The following is a 21,387-nucleotide window of genomic DNA, read 5'->3' as shown; positions in this document are numbered from 1 at the left end:
CATCCACGTAAAAATATACCAACTCTCCTCCCCAAATGTTGTACCAAGAAAGAACAGGAGGGCTTCCCTGGTGGTGCAGTGGTTAAGAATTCGCCTGCCAATGCAGGCGACATGAGTTCGAGCCCTGATCCGGGAAGATCCCACGTGCCACGGAGCAACTGAGCCCGTGCGTCAGAACTACTGAGCCCGCGATCTAGAGCCCGTGCTCTGCAACAAGAGAAGCCACGGCAATGAGAAGCCCGCATGCAGCAACGAACACCCAACGCAACCAAAAATAAATAAATCAAATAAATTTATAAAAAAAAAAAAAAAAAAAAAAAAAAGAAAGAACAGGAAAGCGTTCTTTCTCCCACATGCTGACACTGGAATTCTCAAAAATTTTGCTGATCTGATACGTGAAAAAGCAGTAATTTATTGTTTTAATTTGCATTTGCCTAATAAATAATGAAGATGCATATTGTTTCAAATGTTTATTGGCTATTTTTGTTTCTTCTGTGAAATATCTATTCATATATTTTGCCCATTTTTCTATTAGGTTGTCTTTTTTCCTATCAGTTTGTAGGAATTCTTTGTATATTAGGAATGTGTGCCCTTTTTCTGTCATGTGGGTTGCAAATATTTTCTCTCAGTGGTTTGTTTGAAAATTTTGTTTACGAAGACAGCATTTAAATTGGAAGTTCTTTAACTTCAATTTTGCCCTAGGTTTTTTTTTTTTTTTTTTTAACATCTTTATTGGAGTATAATTGCTTTACAATAGTATGTTAGTTTCAGCTTCACAACAAAATGAATCAGTTATACATATACATATATTCCCATATCTCTTCCCGCTTGCGTCTCCCTCCCTCCCACCCTCCCTATCCCACCCCTCCAGGCGGTCACAAAGCACCGAGCTGATCTCCCTGTGCTATGTGGCTGCTTCCCACTAGCTATCAACCTTACGTTTGGTAGTGTATATATGTCCATGCCTCTTTATCGCTTTGTCACCGTTTACCCTTCCCCCTCCCCATAGCCTCAACTCCATTCTCTAGTAAGTCTGTGTCTTTATTCCCGTTTCACCCCTAGGTTTTTCATGACATTTTTTTTTTTTTTTAAATTCCATATATATGTGTTAGCATACGGTATTTGTCTCTCTCTTTCTGACTTACTTCACTCTGTATGACAGACTCTAGGTCTATCCACCTCATTACAAATAGCTTTCTTGGTGGTGGAGGGTTGACTGTGGTGATCTTCACTTCTGGACTCAAGAGGGTCAGACTGAGATGGAGGCTCATTTCAAAGGCTTTTTGCTGGAGGAAAGGTGGAGGCAGCAGGCCCTTCAGGAGACAACAAACAACCCTTTGATATACATCGGAAAGGTTTTCTATTTCTCTTAAAAAAAAAAAAAGGCTTTTCATGTTTCAGTGAATCTGGGAGCTATTTGGATCTTATAACAATATTATGTTAATTAGAATACTTACAAAGATATAAACTATAAGGCAAGATATATATTATGAAAATTTAATGTAGAAACACCAAGAACATTGAAGAACAAATGCATTTTCGTTGATATATGAGCAAACCTAAATCATTTTATTACTAGTTTATCATAAAAAAGAATGAAATGTGGCATGCAGCACTATCGTTTCTTTCAAAAAAACCTCAGACGAGTTTGTCCATCACGTCTACCAGGGACTTTTTCATACACTAGACGTCGTTTTTTGAATGGTGGTAGTTGTGAGCACGTGAAATCTGTTAAAAGGAGAAAAAGGAAAACCATTTTATTGCTGATAATAATACATATAAGTATTTTTTCCCCAGCTGTTCAAGTGGATCCTGTCTCTTCATCATCTATTTACAAAGTGTTAAAATTTCCAAACTGAGATAAAATAATTATTAAAAATTACATTTTTTAGCATATATGTGCTTGTTCTTAAAGGCCCAATACTGATTAGTGTTAGATACATGTATTTGTATTTGTATGGTCATGCCTTGTACAAACAATTAAATCTCCCTGGATTTAAGACTCTTGCTTTTAAGTTTTCCTTCATTAAGCCTGTTTCTTAATGCATATCTGTAATGTTGTGAAATTTATCCTGAGCTCTGATATATGATAGGTAGTGATCATGTATAGACTCATCTTTTATGATTGTATTATATATGACACATTAGACTGAAATATTCTAGATTTGGATACTTATGGATATTGATTCATTAAATCAATAAAAAGGGAGGCTAAAATATTTAAAACAGTAGTAATTATTCCTGGCCATATAATCTCAATGGCAAGAGTTGGATGCCTTTATAAGCAAATTCGAAAGGGAATGCAGGGCTCCCCTGGTGGCGCAGTGGTTGAGAGTCCGCCTGCTGATGCAAGGGATGCAGGTTTGTGGCCTGGTGCAGGAAGATCCCACATGCCGCGGAGTGGCTGGGCCCGTGAGCCATGGCCGCTGAGCCTGCGCGTCTGGAGCCTGTGCTCCACAACGGGAGAGGCCCGTGTACCGCAAAAAAAAAAAAAGAAAAAAAAAAAGATTCTTGTTAACTGTTTGAATTAAGTTATAAAAATAATTGCAAAGTGGAAAAAAGCAATATTTTTAAACCAACATTATTTATATGATATATGATTTTAAAATATATTTATAACTAAATTAATGAATTAAAATATAGGTAGACATTGACTATTCCATCTATAGCCCTAAAACCTTAAATATTAAAATTTATTAAAAAATAATTTCTGAGATCTTCTTATTGAAAAATTGGGTTATCTCATACACTGGGATGCCCTATGTTAAAAAAATATACAGTAATTCACATGCTTAATTTGTTCCAGGGTGGAAAAAAGATGAAATTTTCATCCAGTTCATTTATGAAGCCAGAATTACCTTCATGTCAGACTGTTACGGAGTACAAATAGAGCACAATAAATTAATTTCATTATGAATGTAGATATGAAAATCAAATAAATATTAGCAACCATATTTAATAGCATATGTTAAAAAATCATTCCTTAAAAGCCAATTAGGGGGATATGGTGATATATGTATACATACAGCTGATTCACTTTGTTGTACAGCAGAAACTTTAACACAACATTATAAAGCAATTATACTCCAATAAAGATATTTTTTAAAAAAGCCAATTAGGTTTATCACAGAAATGACAAAAATGATTATTAGTAAACCTGTAAACATTTACATTAATGTCAACAGACAGAACATGTTTGATTTTCCCCAATAGGGACCAAAAAGAGTTTGAATAAAATTCAGCATCTATTCCTCACAAAAGTTCTTACAAAACTAGGGATAGAATATTTTCCCTTAAAATCAGGAACAAAACAAATTATGACTATTAAATGGGACCAAATCCAAGTTTTGTGAGTCTGGGACTTACATAGTTTGAGTGTTCCTCTTTTAATAAAACAAAGAATATAAGATTTTCTGGGCCCCTTTTGGCCTCACAAAATGGCCTGGGCAAAAGAGGAGTTTTTTTTGTTTTTTTTTTTTGCGGTACGTGGGCCTCTCACTGTTGTGGCCTCTCCCGCTGCGGAGCACAGCCTCTGGACGCGCAGGCTCAGTGGCCATGGCTCACGAGCCCAGCCGTTCCGCGGCATGTGGGATCTTCCCGGGCCAAGGCACGAACCCATGTCCCCTGCATCGGCAGGCAGACTCTCAACCACTGCGCCACCAGGGAAGCCCAAAAGAGGAGTTTTGAAGCTTCCAGTTTCTCCTTTCTTTTTGTTTTTTCCCCATCATACTAAGGCCACCTTTGTATGACCATCAGAACTTAATATTTTGTTCTAAATGCTTAGGCCAAGGCAATAAGAAATAACACAGAAATAAAAGGTATAATTACCAGAAGTGAGAAAATAAAATTGTTCTTTTAAAAAATTGATATGACTAAATGTTCAGAAACATCAATTGTAAAGTAGATAGCCAATAGTAGTATCTATTTAATAGGATTGTCAAAATTAAATCCACATAAAGGAAATATAATAAGTTCTTAATAAATGTTAGCTCATTAAATATCCCTGCTTGACAAAGAGGCTACCTTTCTAATTCACTAATTTCTTTATTTAATCTTTGTTAATTTTAGTCTTCTGCTTGACTTAGATTTGTTCCATGTTTTTACTTGTAACCTCTTAAGTTAAATGCTTAGTTCATCTAAAGCTATGAGAATTTGACATATTTTCTTTGCCTTTATTTTCTTAAAAGTCTATAATTAGAATTTTGATTTTTTTGATGCCAAAGTTATTGAAGATTCTTAAGTGTAGTAATTAAAACAAAAAATTTTTTTAACTTGGAGATGAGTCTATCTTTTAAAATTACACTAGAGAGTAGTTTTATCAACTATAGACAGTATTACCTGTTAATGATTTCTTGTCTCCTGAGTTAGATGAAGATACAGAGTGCCTTTTCTGTCCTAAACATTTTCCAGCTCTTTGGTAGAAATAAAGACTGTTGAATTCTTTTTGATTTACATTAGAATCAGAAGCACAAAATAAATCCAAACTGGGGACGGATGGTAATTCTTTCCAGAAAGTCTTTTTAGTCTCAGCATTTGAACTTTCACATATGAGGCCTTCTAACTCATCCGATAGACATTTTTGCTGATTAGTGAATAAATTATCTTTCTGAGAGGACCATTTGTCACATGTATTCTGCTCTGCACCATACTGTAAGTTGAATGAGTGATTCTGTTGTTGCCATACATTTCTTTTAAAGTTCCAATGAAGAGGAGATTGAGAACTCTCTAGTGAAAAGACAGGGGCAGACAATTCTTTATTTGTAGGTCCTTTTGCTTCATGTGTTTCCTTTTTCTGATAATTTATAAAGTTAGGGGTAATTCTCTTCTGAGTGTCAATTGGTGATATCATGGTTTCACAATTCATTGCTGTTAGACCCAAAGAAAAGACATCTGACTCTGAATCATTCTGTTTCAGAAAGGAACTACCAGACACATTCCTTGCTTCTATATTAGTCAGGAAAGAATTATTCTGCATTATGTTAGGGTTACAATTGGACACTTTCCAGTAGCTGGTCTGATTGTAAGAAGTCACAGGTGGTAAAATGCATGGCATTTCTTTTAGTTTCATAAGGGAAGAGTTATAATTTGAAGTGGCGTTTGTGTCTTCGTGCACTGTCTCTCCTAAGTCTGAATATTGGTAATATTCATTATGTTCTTGAATGACAGAATCTGAAGAGCCAGAAGCTGAAGTCTGAGAAGTAAAGGCACTAGTTTGATTCCTATTTTCCTGAGGTGATGAAATTTGAGGTGATTTTGTTACAGAAGGACTAATCTTGAATAAGGAAGTGATGTCACAAAAATGCTAAAAAAATTTTAAAAATTAATTAATATAATAAAAATACAACATAAACATCAGTCAAGTAAATATAAGTGATGACACTTATCTAAATGGAAATAAGAAAAATATAAATAAGTAGTCCATCCAAAGGTATTATATTGATCCATGTAGTGAGAACATAATTAGGCTCCATTAAAAGAAATACATTGTAATTTGCATCTATTTTCTAATCACTTAAAATAAAATTTTTAGTTATACAATTTACATGAATACCAGTTCCTTCATAAAAATTAAAGAAACTTACTGATAAGGCTAAAGTTCTCTTTAGCTACTACTATAAAGAAGGGCTTCAGAATTATTTGGAAGAGATAATATAAACACATATGAATAGAGTGTGTAATTGAATATCTGTGGGCAGTATAACACTTCAAAATGATTTGAAGTGTGATAAATGATCTGTACAGAATTATCTATATAAGATAGCTTTAAAATATATAATGTGATTGATGACCAATGAGAATTCTGTATGAAATTTAGTTTAAGTAAATCATTTCTTTGCTCTGTGAAGTCCAAAATAAACTTGGATAACTTCATTTTGAAAACCCTTATGGTAAAAATAGATACTCAAATGCAAAGGAAATAAATTCATAGAAGAATATGGATCTCAAATAGCTAACCTTTAACACTTTTTCTGGAACTTCAGGTAGGAGTTCCTGAAGTTGACAAAGAGTTGCTAATAGTATCCAGTTCAGTGAAGGTCCTTTATTTAACATGAGCTGAGCCACCAATGGATTAACACTTGGAAAATCAAGTAAGTACATTTCTTCCTAGAAAAAAGTGTAAGGAATAATCAGCCAGTGTTTTTTTCTTACTCTACTCACTCCAGCAGATTAAAATTTTTGTTGTTGCACCTACCACTCAATTTGAGATGCTTGGGGGAAAAAGTATGGCCAGGAGGAAGGAAACTTGTTTGTCAGTAAAGATTCATACACCCAGAATTGGGAAGGATCTTACAGTTCATTCAGTCTAATCACTCATCCAAAGAGACTCATTACAGTCCATTTCCTTCAAATGACAATCGTTTTATCTAATGACAGCTCTTCTACCTTTCAGGGCAGGGTTCCCCAGCCCCCCGCCCGCACAGCAGGAGGTGGCAGAGGGCGGAGCAAAGCTTCATCTGCCGCTCCCCATCGCTCGCATTACCGCCTGAACCATCCCGCCCCACCCCAGTCCGTGGAAAAACCGTCTTCCACGAAACCGGCCCCTGGTGCCTGAAAGGTTGGGGACTGCTGTTTTAGGGTACTTAGTTATATAGCTCAAGATTTCTTTAGCTCTCCCTTTGTAGACCATATACTATCATGGTTTGGTTAAATGAACCATGTTTATGATATCTAACAGATGTTATAATTTCAGGAAAGGCTTACTGTGAAAAGTACAGGAAGAATTACTATCAACCAGAACTGACCCTGACAGTCTAAAAATATACATATTCAGAGAGATCTCATAAATGTCTAGAAATGTAGCAGCCATCTTTATTGCCAAATTTCTTTCTTTTTTTTTTCCTGGGTTACACTGGCTTTTTGCACCCTCTTTTAGTTTATCAAACGACAGACACGTGAGTAGATTGGACGTGCCTTTGTAGGAAGGAAATTGCACATACATATATGTCATAATTAATTATACCCATATTGTTGATAGTGTTATGTTCTGTTAGGCATGTAAAAGTCCTGTGATTTAATATATATGACTATTTTATTTATTTGTTTTATAATTTTATTTTTTCCGTAGGTAAAATTCAAAAGGCACTAAAAGGTATACAGTGAAAAGTCCCATTCCTACTCCATTACCTCAGTTCTCTCTAGAGATAATCAATGTTATAATTTCTTGGTATCCTTCCAGAGATATTTTATACATTTAAAAACAAATACATATAAATATTAATTTCCCCTTGTTTTACACAAATGGTAGTGTACTGCATGCTCTGCACTGCAACTTTCATGTTTCACTTAATATATTTTGAAGGTCATTCCAAGTTAGTACATAACGATCTTCATCATTCTTTTCTCATGGCTTCAGGATTTGAATATATTGAAAATAAAGGTAACAGAAACACTAGGTTGGTATGAAAGCCTGGAAATATTTATGCTTAAACAAAAGGAATTTCTAAAAATTAACTATTTAATAAGTATTTCATAACTCTACTTTCAATTATATAATTGAGTTACTGACAAATCACAGAATGATAGAATTTTGCTATTCTCATAATATACCTACTATTCTTGAATGCTGAAATGTAGGAATTAGAAAAATTATATTTTAAAAATATTAGACATTGAAGCCATTAGATCACCTTATAATAAGTTAGATTTGAAAGTTCATTATAAAAGATCCCATTAAAATAGTTCTATGAGGGACTTCCCTGGTAGTGCAGTGGTTAAGAATCCGCTTGCCCTCAAATCAACTTCAGGATTTTAATGTACCTGTTTACCTTTTAACAGGCCAAGAGCTAAGGACGGTTTTTACATTTTTAAATGGTTGGGGGGGGGAAAAGACTATTTTGTGACATTTGAAAATTATATTGAAATCAGATTTCAGTGTGACAAAATAAAGGTTCTTGGAAGAATCCGCCTGCCAATGCAGGGGACAGGGGTTCGAGCCCTGGTCCGGGAAGATCCCACATGCCACGGAGCAACTAAGCCTGCGAGCCACAACTACTGAACCCCGCCTGCCTAGAGCCCATGCTCTGCAACAAAGAGAAGCCACTGCAATGAGAAGCCTGTGTGACACAACGAAGAGTGGCCCCCGCTTGCCGCAACTAGAGAAAGCCCACATGCAGCAACGAAGACCCAACACAGCCAAAAGTAAATAAATTTATAAAAAAACAGTTCTATGAGATTGAAAAATACTCATAATTTTGGAAAACTGTCTAAATAAATGCTGTGCATTATGGCTATTGTTACATATATTCATGCAAGCATGATAGAACAAGAAAATGCTACCAGAAAAAGAATTCAAGTACATGTATTTATATTTGCTTTGCAAATATCTAATTTATATATTAGGAAATAAACCTTAGATGGTGAGATTTCAAGCCAGGATTTATCCAACCATTCGTGAGGATCCCTCTTCGAGGTCATTAAATTGTGGTCAGCAATTTGTCGAATTAGCAGTGCAGTCTCTTCCACTCCTGGGGCAATTAGAAGCTAAAATATATTTTTTATGTTAGATTATAGGAAATACTAGGAAACAAAATATATCACTCAAAAATTGTTTGCAATTAGGAGAAAAAAAACCCCAGAAGATTCTAATCTTTGTACACTATTTTAGATATAATTTACTAATTTATCTATGTGAAATCCAGGATGTTTTATTTGTGAGGATAAACAATTTACTTTCCTTCTTTAAATATGATATCCTTGTAGTTTCTAATTTTTGGATCTAAATTGTTATTCTTCACTTCCATTTGGCATTTATTAATAAAGTCTTTTAAACATATTTGGTGTTTTATTTCATCTGTATTAGAAAAAAAGCAATTTGGATGTCACTAGCAATAATTAATATTTTGCTTTTTCTAGGTTAAACTTAACAGTTCTCAAATAAAAATAAGAATTAAACAATAGTGCAAGATTTTTCAAAAACAAAGTTGAAAAATAAGGATATTTACAGATTAATTTGATGCTGTATTCAAAAAGAAGAATATGTTCTGATTTAGAGTATTCTTGGAATTGTTCATCCAATCTTGGCTTATTTGATGGTAAGATACCCCTGACAAAAATGTGTGATGTGTGTGTTAAACTTAACTCTAAAAAGAATTTCTTAATATGTCCTACTTCCTGTCTCTCTCTTGTGTTTTCCTCCATGCCCTTCCCTCTTCTGCAATGCCAGCCTTTTCCTTCCCCTTTCATTTCTATTTTTATCTTATTCTTCGTCTTTTGGCTTTGGTTGAAGGAAAGATAGTTCATGGGTTAGCAGTTTAATGTGGATAGAGAACACTGCCCTAAACAATCACATCTTAAAAATATGAATATTCTGTCCTGTAGTGGAAATTTAAGAAACAAAGACTGTACAAACCTCACAAAATAATTATGACATTTTTTTCTTCCACAAGAATAACAAATACGAAACTGCTAGCATATACCTGGGGGTATATGCATGCTAAAGAAGGATTTTCTTTTTATATGAAATATATAGAGTACACAGAAATACACTGTTTGATTCCAAATTTATTTTATTAAAAGTTTTGGACGTTTTGAGAAGATTTGAGACTTTTATTTAAATATAAATTTTATTTTAAAGAGCATAATTTTATAATAGTAATGAATATTACCTTAACTTAAGGGTAAGAATTCTGGAGCTCATGGCTAGACTTTGGGAGATTCAAGAACCCCTGCTAACATTGTTTTCAAAAATTTGCATATGTGTGTATCTAAGCATTTTTCTGCAAAGAGAATTCATAAGAAATTTATAGAATTTTTTTTATATTAAAGTAAAATATGGCATGACACTACTAGCTGTATTTTCTTTTAGTTTAAGAAAATGTACTTAAATTTCTTAATATTCCCTTTATGGCTAGGCTCTCCAGATGCTTGGAAATAAAAAAATAATCCAACCTGATGGATTTTTTTGGCCTAAGAGGCCAAAAGCCATATTACTAAATGTATTCTAAAATAATACGAGTCTAGGGAACCCCCTTTAATGTCATAAGGTCATCAAGTTAGGAGAATGGGAGACTTGAGTATTGGTGATACATTGATACAAGAATTAGAGCAAATTAATCATCTTGTTTCTCAAATTCCATGGAAAAGTGGACATACTTTTAAGATTATCATGTGAACTTGAAAAGCTTTTGGAGTAGTTAGATCCAGGTGGGAACAAACAATCCATTCCATTTCATTTGGAATGGATTGTGCCTGAGCAGTACCTCCTATTTCATCTCCAAATGCCTTTTTTGGAACATGTCCTCTGTGGATCATGTCACTGTACCTGAATAGGGTAACTTTCTGGTATCAGATACCCCATGTATAGATTTTTAAAATGATTTTCTAAAGCATATTTTGTATATGACTGCTTTCTATTAGCTGAAGAGAAAAGAGGCTGATTAAGTGGTAAAACCTCACTTGAATGAATAAATGAGACAAATTTATACTTATTTAGATAACTTTTCTAAGAATTTTACTTCTATGTTTAACATGCATCACAGGATCAAAATTATCTGGATTCTATTTCAAATAGATCATTTGTTGATTTTCTTAACAGGTTCTGCTTTCACTGAATTCTGTTTAGTAGATGTTTGTTGAATATTTTTACTGTGTACAAAACACTGTGTTAGATGTTATAGCTTTTACAAAGAAAAGGGCCTAGTTCTCACCATCCAGGGTGGAGGATATATGAACAAACACCTCATATTATAATAAAGGTATAAAGCATTATTAGGAGGATGGGAGGAGAGATTCATCTTGAGAGAGTATAACTGGTGCAAATTTTTTAAAGGAGGTGGTATTTGAGCTGGGTAGAAAAAGTCAGAACTATGAAGACTGGCAGTAAGGGGATGGGGAATAGTATTTCTGGGGGAAGACAGGACAGAATCAGATGGCTGAGAGGTGGGGGCATATTCAGGAAATGGTGAGTAGAATGATGTTAAAGGAAGGACTACTAGGGGTCAAATCATAGAGGAGTTTGAATCCACCTGAGGTTAACTCTATTTTGATGAAGTAGGAAGCTACAGAAGGTCTTTTGAGCACAAAAATTCAATTCAACAACAAATATTTATCAAGAGGCTACTACGTAGGCTCTGTGCTTGGTGCTAGGAAGACAAAAATGAAAAGCATGTTCCCTTTCTTTTATGCTTACAGTCTAGGGAGTGAAATATTCACAGCTGTATTTCAGAAATGTAATTGGTGTCAATATACATGATGCACGGGAGTGGGAAAAGAGTAGAAGTAAAGAGCTTAATTAGAAAGTTACCTTAGAATGCCAAGTGAGAGGTGAAGGCCTGAATTTAGGGAAATAGCAATGGGAGTAGAAAAGAGAGGCATACTCTAGAGACACTGCAGAGTTAAAAGGAAGATTTAGCTACTGATTAGATTAGAATAGTGATGCCATAAAGTAGGTGTAAAAAACTAACAGAAACCTTAATTAAAATAGAGTTGGGAGACCAGCAGGAGGAGCTCTCATGCCCTACCATGATAGTACAATTCAATAGGAAGAAAGACTTCCTCTTCTTTCCTAGCAAGAGCTCAGCCAAGAAGAGGCTGTCACAACTCAGCCAATGAAACTCTCAACTCCTCCAATGGACTCTTTGTTTACTATATAACCCTCCCAACTTCCTTTTCCCCTCTTTAAAAGATTTCACCTCACCTTATTGTGCCCAGACTTGCATATGGCTTGCCATGGTTGCAGGCCCTGAGTTGCAATTCTTTGTTGATCCCATATAAACCCATTTTTGCTGCAGAAATAACTGGCAGTCTATTTGTTTTAGGTCAACATCAAGTTTGGGGGAGGATGAGAAGTTGTATTTTGGATATGCAGAATTTGAGGTACCTGTGGGATATTCATGTGGGGATTTCCAGAAGAATTCTAGAATATAGGTGCAGACCTTAAGAAAAGTTAGAAAAATTTTAAGGATTTTCTTAAAAATGAAAGCTAAATTTGTGGGAATGTCTGAGTTTATTAAGGAAAGAATATAAAGTGATAATAGTAGAGGACTGAGCCCTGAATTTTGGGGAAATACATAAACTTCAGAGTGGGACATTGAAAAAAAGCCAAGAAAGGAGACTGATTAGAGATCACCAAGATATTGCTGTATTCATATGTCATAAGATTTCCATTTTACAGCAGATAAAAACAGTATGTCTCTCATAAGTGAACATTTTTGATCAAGGGATATTTATTTTTATTCATATCCTGACCTGTTTCAAAAAATCTAAGTAGTAATGAAGAGATAAAATATGAATTTAAATTCATTAAAGGCTTTTAGAGCAGAAATTTAAGTGGAAAGAATATTTGTTAATTTGAAACTGTTCTTTATATGGCTTTTAAGTGTTTTTTAGTTTACCCATTTAATGTTTCTTCTCACTGGGCAGTTGAGTTTCAGATTTCATAAATTTTGGCTTATGAAAAATACAAACAAACATATAGAAAAAGAATACCTTTACATCCAGTTCTTCTGATTTTAGCCCAGATGAAACCAAAGCTGCATAAATCAAAGCTAGGTGATGAAGTGTCTTTTCTGTAAGATAGTACCTAAAAAAATTATATTATTATATTCTACTCATTTGATGTCTGACTATACTTATTAAAATTCATTTTATTTTTCACGTTTTATAAAGTTTTTAGAATAACCTGGCTAAAACAGTGCTTGTGTGGCAGACTCATTTTTTTTGTCCACTCAGCACTCTTTTGTAAGAACAGTTCCACTGCCATTCTTCAATAGTACCGTTAAATCTAGGAGATGCTGAGTGTGTGTGTGTGTGTGTGTGTGTGTGTGTGTGTGTGTAGAAAAGTTTAATTCATCCCCTTACTAGCCCCAGGGATGGCTATGTGACTGAAGCCTAGCCAACTACCTGGCTAAGGTATCAGGTTCAGATATGAACATATGACCAGAGCCAGGATAACTAGAATCCTCCCTGGGTCTTTTCCCTGAACTGTTAGAAAAAACACTCTTTTAAATGATCATTATATGACATGATAGAGGTGTTAACTAACACTAAGGTGGTAATTATATTACAATATATAAATGTATCAAATCAACAGAGTGTACTCCTCGAACTTACACAATCTTATAACTCAGTTATATCTCAGTAATTTTAAAAAACACTGCTATTTCCCTGTCTATAGTTATTAAGCACATCAGATGTGACTTGAGCTGTGGGTGGATATTCCTACTATCTTTATCCACTTTAAGTACTCCAAGCAACGAAAAAGAAATTTATTGGCTTATATTACTAAGGGGTCCAGGAGAAGACATTTTTGGACCCAGGGACTCAAACAATGTCATTGAGACAATGGCTCTCTTAATCTCTTTGCTCTTCTTTCCTCTGTTGGCTTCTTTCTCAGGTAAGCTCTTTTCAAAAGAGTGGCTGATAAGAGAGACACACTGTGCTTAAACTGTTTGTTCAAACGATATGGTTTCTATTGAACACCTGCTTTCTTTTTGGAATCTAGAGTTTTGATTCGTGACTAGCTCTTAATAAAAGCCCTGGGCACTGAGTGTCTGGCGAGTTTCCCTGGTAGACAACATTTTACAAACGTTATCACAACTCGTTGCTGGGGAAGTTAAGCATGTTCTGTGTGACTCTCCTAGTAGAGGACTCTTGGAAGCTTCCTCCTAGTTTCCTCTGGACTTTGATCCATGCCCTTTCTCCCTTTGCTGAATTTGCTTTGAGTACAAGAATATTTTCAGCGCTGTGAATACTCCTAACAAATCATCAACTTGGGGTTGTCTTGGGGACTCCTGACACATTTCCTCAAACAGGAACTAATGGCATGAACTACTAAAGTAATTAAAAAATTTTATTTTGTATTTTCAATTCTCCTCATTTGGTCAGTTGATTAAGATACTTTAAAAATGTTCCAATGATCTAAAAACATGAAACCAAGATACCTAGAAGTCTGAAAAGAATTACATTTTATAATAATATATTATTGTGAATAAATGATAATTCTATCCTGAACACAAAACAATCTCAGAGTGTTACATAATTAATTTTTTTCATGAACATCTGGATAAAAATAAGTGTAAATCTCCTATTATTATCTCTTGTACTTCAATTGCACCTCTAGGTGGATACCAATCTAAAAACAACTTTAAAAAATTTCACATCAATTATTTATCCAGAATACTTCCAAGTTCTTGATAAAGCTTAAAATGCTTTACAGCCTTTATTAATCTTCAGAATGAAGATTTTAGACCTGAATAATTTTTAAAAGTATCTTTATTGGAGTATAATTGCTTTACAATGTTGTGTTAGTTTCTGTTGTACAACAAAGTGAATCAGCTTTAAGTATACATATATCCCCATATCCCCTCCCTCTTGAGCCTCCCTCCCACCCTCCCTATCCCATCCCTCTAGGTGGTCACAAAGCATCGAGCTGATCTCCCCGTGCTATGCAGCAGCTTCCCACTAGCCATCAATTTTACATTTGGTAGTGTATATACGTCAATGCTACTCTCTCACTTTGTCCCAGCTTTCCCATCCCCCTGTTAGAACTGAATAATTATTTTAATTTTTCAGTTCTGATAGAAAGGAAAAACTATGTTAAGTGACTACTAGAGGTTATTGTTAATAGATGAAGGAATAAGAACCAAGTTGTTTGTATACTTACATTCTAACTTACACTTATCCTCACATGATAATAATTTTATACAAAGAGCTTGGTACAGTAAGATAAACAAAAATGGAGTCAAACAAGAAAGTCAATAAAGGAAAAAAATCACACAGATAATGTAATGTTAAATAAGATAAGATACCTGTACCTTATCTAATAACTAAAGAATATTTTTGAAACTTCTACTGTGATGTGTGTGGTATGTGTAATGTAGTATTGTAGAGATCAAAAAAGTGAATAAGTCTAGTGTGCAATTTAGTTGGAAAGATTCATTCATTCAATCAAAGAGTATTTACCAAGCATCTATCATATGAAAGCAACGTGGTCATTGATATAGGGCAAGTGCCCCAAAATGATAATACAAAACAAAATACGATAATATCAAAGATGAGGAAAAAACAGGGAGCTAAGGAGTTGGAAGGTTGGAAAGGTTACAACTAAATATCTGTTTATATGCAAGAGTGGGAGATACTGAAGAAAGGTTGAATAGAAAAAGTAGATAGGTCCTGAAAAATAGGCACAATTTCACCAGATGGAATAGCTGGAGGAAGGAAGGAATATCGTAGGAAGAAGAGAACTGTATGAGCAAGAGTAGAAGTAGGAAAGCAAGGAGGATGTTTGCAAGCCAATGAGCAGAACTTTTGATTGAAATGGAAAGCAGTGAAAAGTAAGCCTGAAAATATAGGTTAGGATTATATGCCGAAGACTTTGAATATTAGGGTGAGTAGTCTGTATATATTCAGTAAATAACGGGGAAGTCAGTAAAGGTGTTTCATCAGAGTGAAATAATAAGAGCCTGACTTTAGGAATATTAATTGAGTGTATGACAGATTATGAAGAGTAATGTTGAGAGTCATCTGGAGGTGTGAAAACCATTTGTTATAACAGTCCACATAAAATAATGAGAAACTGAACTAAGATGTTGGTAATATAAATGGAGCGAGGGGAGAGATGAAAGTCCAGTGGTTGAATCTATAGGATTTGTTTTCCAGTCTTGATGACTAAAAGAAAGGCAATGGTCATAAATAGCTAAAGGGCAGAAAAGAAGAGATACAGTTTTGGAGGGAATAGAGAATAAAATGAACTCATACTATGTTAACTTTGAGAGCCGGTGGAATATCAGAGTGTAAATATTATATAGAAAATTAGAGATATTAGGTCAGGAAATTCAAACAGAGACTGCAGCTGCAGATAGAAATATAATAATTATATGCAGAAAGATGATAACTGAAGCTAGCGGAGAGGATAAGATTTTTAATGGACAAAATAGAAGAAAAAAAGAGACTGGGACAAGGAAGAAGAAGAGGTAAAGACAAGAAGTAGAGAGGTAGAAGATCAAAAACATTGAAGTGCCATGGAACTGAAGAGTTTCAAGGCGGAAAGCACTGACAATAGTCTTAAATACTTCAGAGCAGTGAAAGATAAAAATATTTTTGGATATGATCATAAGAAAGTCACAAATGATGAGTGACATCTGAGAGATAGAGATCAGAATAGAGATAGAGAGAAAAGCCAGATTGCAAAGAATAAAAGGAGAAAGTGAAAGCAGTATGTTCATAAGATTTAGAATGAGGGAAAGGAGAGACATATAATGATAATTTGAGCCAGTGTCTTGGCGTGGATTTGGCGGGCAATTTTTCAGTTAAGCACATCAATGAAAGAAAGTATAGTAAGATGCTAGTTAGTTGGTATATCTAATAAAATTTTAGAGAGAAGTGATTTAAGAATGACATTTTTAAACAGACGAGTCCAGAATTAAAAATTAATAAAATATGAAACACTCACAGCAGCAATTCTTAGTGAGGTAGAGGTGGGGAGCATGATTTGCACTGACTGTCCAGGGGAAATATATCATCTCCAAAATTCCGATTTGTTTTCCTATGGGCATGCCTTCACCTTGAGAATCCCTTACTTAAAGCAAACTAGATGAGCAAAAGGAAAATTTACATACCTACTTTTATTCGAAGAAGAAGATGGGATAACTTAAAAGATATATATATGACTTTGGATGGAGACGTGTTTACTTACTCTGAGTTTAATGGTTTTTTGGCATATAAAATTATCCAACAATAGCTGTACTGGAATGATAATGCCATCAGTCTCATAATGATATTGTCTGATGCCTTCTCACAGTTTAATTCTTCTAGGTCCTACCAGAAAATAAATAAAATAAAAAGATTCACTAGGTTGACGAGTTGTTACGAAATTATTGTTGCCATATTTCTAGAATCTATGATATATAAATTATAACTTGAGAAGAAGCATGGGTATGGGTTCCTATTTTATGGAAAAATTAAAGTCACACTGGAAGTAGTAGAGGAAAAGCTACAGTAGTTGTAAAACGGTTAATGATAGACTCAGCAAGGGGGGTTCATGAATCTCCCAAAGTCCTAGACATGAAGCAAGCAGTCTACAGAGTGCTCCTATCTGGGCAGTTCTTTGTAGACAGGGATCTGGCTACTCTTAAGGACAAAAACCCATGGGATAATCTGCACTTCATGCTTACTTAAGGAAGATGAAAAATCAGCAGTTAATGAACTTATAGGAATGTCTTTCTAATGATCTAGAATCTTTTTTTTCCTTTAACAATATTAATTTTTGATAGAGTGAATAATTCAAGAAGTATTTTATTCTAACAGTAAGTTATGTAAGCATGGATTAAAACAGTTTTCCCAAACAGGATTTCCCTCCCACAAATAACTTTTATTTAATAACCTTAAATATGCAAGATACGATATTCCATAAGAATCTTTCTAACAGAGCTTTTTTGTTTCCGTCATATAATTCTTATAGTATTAACATTTGCTTATCAAATCAGACTTCTACCTTACCATAATACGTGCCATTAATTTATACTCCATACCATCAAACTGCTTTCTGCTCTCCACTCCCACACTATTAAATTAATTTCTTTGTAATTTGTACTCCAATCAAGCAAACATATCAGGGAGATTCATACATTTTAATTCTAAAATATATGGATTTTTGAAGAGATTTTCTCTCTCTTTTTAAAAACTGACTAATTTATAGGCAATCCCCACTTACTTTAGAGGAAATCCCGTATTACCAATTACAGATTAATATGTTACCTCCTTTTAAGAAACACAGTGGCTAGAATTTGATTTTTAAAGTTTTCAACACTATAATTATTCTATAAATGTATTTAAAAAAGGTCAATACATAATGTTAAAGATACTATATTTGCTCTATCTTCTTAAAGTACGTTAAAAATTACAAGGCATTGAAAAAGCTTGGTAATAGCCATTTTCCACAGTGATGATTTTAGCACTTATGGCCCATTTGCAAAGTTTTGGAAGAAATCATGAGTAGATTATAGTTAAGCTCTCTAAAGCTAATAGATTACATGGTTACACATGTATTTTAATATATTTGATTTATATTTTTTATTGTATAGTTTTACCTGCAAAATTATGGTGGTGTCCTCATCAATTGTCACCACTACATAATGCTCTGTACCTCCAAAGAGTTTCAATGACTCACTGCAGCATCTCTCCACCAATGTGATATTATACCTGTAAAATATAATATTTTGGGGTGACAGATGGCTAAGAAAACTTCTTTAAGAAAAACTGTATTGTCCTCCTGCATATTAAATTATTTGAACTACTGTTCAAGTTTCATACCTCAATTTATTCTACTTAAGAAATTTGAGGAATGAAATTATGAATTATTCCGTTTATGACAAATTAGTTGAGATATGTGTTGCCTTAGGTATTTTGCTAAATATTACTGTACATGATACTATTATAAATGTCTTTCTTTTGCTTGTTTGTTTTTTGGGTTTTTTTTTTTTGCCTGCACCCACGTGGCTTGTGGGATTTTAGTTCCCCCACCAGGGACTGAACCTGGGCCCCCGGCAGTGAGAGTGTGGAGTCCTAACCACTGGACTGCCAGGGAATTCCCCTATTATAAATGTCTTGACCAATTTATTCTGGTTCTGTAAGTAATAATTCATGAAATTAAAACATTGTGTTATGAGACTAAAACATTCTGCATTTATCAGAATTTTCTTTTTTCTCCTGAAAAGTTGCCTAGTTTTAAACTATCTTTTATAAGCTCACAGTTTTCTGTGAATGCCCCACAGCCTTAAGATATAAAAACAAAAGTATGGAAAATAGATCTGCATTTTAATGAAGGTCACAGCATAATTATCCTTCCTTGATATATAGCCCAATGTCTAACCTTCCTGTGACAACTTGTATGCTATGATAGTGTTTTAGATCATTTAAAAATGCTCCGTGTTGGTATGATGTTAGAACTAAAGGTCTAAAAACTTGAGAATTCATTTAGAACTTCATAATCTTGCTTCCTAGTCAGTATTTAAAGTCCTCTAAATAAGAATACTCATTCTCAATAATATCAATGACCCAAAGACATGACCATGTAATTCACAGAAAACCCCCCCACGTAAAATCCTCATATTTGCTGGTAACAAAAGAAATGCAATTAAAAATGAATTGAAATAATAATTAACTATTTTTTCTCCATAAAATTGATATATAACCAAAAAAAGACAATATTCAATAATTATGATGGTGTACTATAGGGAGAGAAGTATAAGTTGACATAAACTCTATGGAAAACTATTCCTATGTGATATAATTCCAGGCTTGAATCAGAAAGAAATAGTGCCACATATATAGCATAATATTTAGCCAATTAGGGTATATACATCTTTCCTAAGTTATGAAGTCAATAACTTACTTGGTTTCTAACAACTGAAGTATTTCTGGAGTATTAAGAAGTCCTTCAGATGCAAAAAACACATATGGAATCTGAATTTCCAAAAGAAAACCACCAAAACTATCCAGCAAGGTGCTTCCTAAATATGAAAAAATTTATAAATATTTCTCTTTTTTCTCATCCCTCAGTTCTTTCTCTTTTTACTAAACATGAGAATAACAGGTGTATGCTCAAGGAGTAGTATAAAAATAAAACATATTCATTGTAAAAATATGAATTCAGAATAAAGAAAGGTCTGAAGAATAAAATAAAAATCATGTTATTCTACTCCTAGAAATAATAGTTAGTAGAATTTATTAAAACTACTATATACTAAAAACAGAGTTTAACACATACTTCCACACTTTTTTCTATGTTTGCTTGTCTATACTTACACATGTACATTCACTTGAAAAAATAAGGAAAAGAAAAAACAGGATCATACTCTACCTGAATGTTAATATCTGCTTTATTCAATTAGTACATATTGGACATTTCCTGTGTAAATATATATACTGATTTACATCAAAATTTAAAATTATGCACAATAATCCATAGGGAATGCTACAGATCAATAGGAAAAAGATCATATACCTCAACAAATAAGTGGACAAAGGACATAAACTGGCCATTTATAAAAGAATGGCTATACAAGATCAATTCACTTATGAAATGGTATGGATAATCAAAGAAATGCAATAACACAACTATAAAATATTATTTGCCTCTAATCCTTTCAAAAATTTAAAAGATTAATAATACCTACTTGTAGTAAAAATATGAGGGAAAGGATTCTCTCACACTTTCCACGTAAATATAAATTGGGATAGAATTTCTGGAAAGCTATTGGCAATATATAAATGTGTGTATACCTTTGAACCAGCAATTCATTTTACCCTGGAATTTTTACTTCTTACAACAAGTACATAAAGATATATAAGATATATAAACTACTATAAATCTTGTGGTATAATAGTAGAAAACTGAAGCATTATAAATGACCCAAATAAGGAATTGGTTGAATAAATTCAGTTTAAAGATGAATGTTTACCTTTTATCCTTTCTTGAACCCATGTTTTAATTATTTAATGAAGTTAATGCTTAAATCTCTGTATCAAAGATTCCAAAGTAATAATTATGGTTGTATTTTTAGAATTGAGTTGGAATGTCTCAGAATTCAAACTTCCTACTCATACTTGAGGTGGATGGAAAGTGACTTATGGCAAGTTTTGAATGAGAGATGCACTGGGACTAAAAATATACAGGATTTTTAATTTAATCGATCTGAGAATTCACAACCTTAGTCATGTGAAGCGTTACTGAGAAATACAAAGAAACCAAATGCTATGCAAAGTGGTTTAGACTCTTTGCCAAGTATTTGTGCATAATTTTTTGTTGTGTGTTAAAAGTTCTCTGTGTCAGTCAACATACTATGACATATTTTCCCCTAAAATTCAATAAGAATATTGTTGCATAAAAGTCAGTTAAGATTAGATATAATTATAATTTAATAGTGCTATTATAAGTAAAATTTAGAAGCTAAACGGATGAAGACAAATACAATCAGTAAAGGCTATTTTACAAAAGAGGCAAGAGATAGTTAAAGGTCTTGCTCAAGGTCACACAGTTGGTGGTGAAGTTAGAGCTTGAACTCAAGTCTTCTAATGCTATAGTTTATTCTCTTTCCATAGATCAGAAATAGAAAGCAGCAAATTTTCATGCTAATGGAACAAAAAAGGAATTTTGGTTTATATCCTTACTCTTTAAAACTGTGTCTGGAAGAATCACTTTAAAGGCCAAGTAAGGAATATTCAATTTTTCACAATGTTCAGCCCAACAAGAGTTTTCTACAAAATTGTATTCCACCACAAAAGAGAAATTACTCCAAGGGAAATCTGCTCCAATATATTGATTGTGTACAACTGCACAGAAACTTGTACTGAAGACAAAAGAAAGCCAAGAAAATAGAATTAGTCTTGTGTCATTATACACTTGGAATGCTAAAAGATGACTGTTTTGGCTATTTTATTCTTCTCTAA

General features: G+C 33.7%; 1 protein-coding gene across 2 annotated transcripts in view; it reads right to left on the bottom strand.

The window, feature by feature from the left end:
- Positions 1-1,484: 1,484 nt before the first annotated feature.
- The window catches only part of SHOC1 (shortage in chiasmata 1), an 84,551-nt gene continuing 64,648 nt past the window's right edge, over positions 1,485-21,387 (bottom strand). Inside the window, exons 18-26 of one of the 2 annotated variants that reach the window (XM_027105219.1) lie at positions 21,109-21,287; positions 19,331-19,448; positions 18,027-18,138; positions 16,634-16,755; positions 12,427-12,520; positions 8,350-8,481; positions 5,956-6,105; positions 4,339-5,302; positions 1,485-1,728 (exon numbers count right to left, since the gene is read on the bottom strand). In XM_027105219.1, the coding sequence (XP_026961020.1) occupies positions 1,628-1,728; positions 4,339-5,302; positions 5,956-6,105; positions 8,350-8,481; positions 12,427-12,520; positions 16,634-16,755; positions 18,027-18,138; positions 19,331-19,448; positions 21,109-21,287 (1,972 nt within the window). In that variant the 3' untranslated portion in view covers positions 1,485-1,627. The remainder of the gene's footprint in view (positions 1,729-4,338; positions 5,303-5,955; positions 6,106-8,349; positions 8,482-12,426; positions 12,521-16,633; positions 16,756-18,026; positions 18,139-19,330; positions 19,449-21,108; positions 21,288-21,387) is intronic. The other variant, XM_027105218.1, reaches the window with a different exon arrangement.

Source organism: Aethalodelphis obliquidens, unplaced genomic scaffold (genome assembly GCF_003676395.1).
Source record: "Aethalodelphis obliquidens isolate GAN/ISIS:26980383/991018 unplaced genomic scaffold, ASM367639v1 scaffold7, whole genome shotgun sequence".
Taxonomy (NCBI): domain Eukaryota; kingdom Metazoa; phylum Chordata; class Mammalia; order Artiodactyla; family Delphinidae; genus Aethalodelphis; species Aethalodelphis obliquidens.
This window is presented reverse-complemented; position numbering and strand designations above follow the sequence as displayed.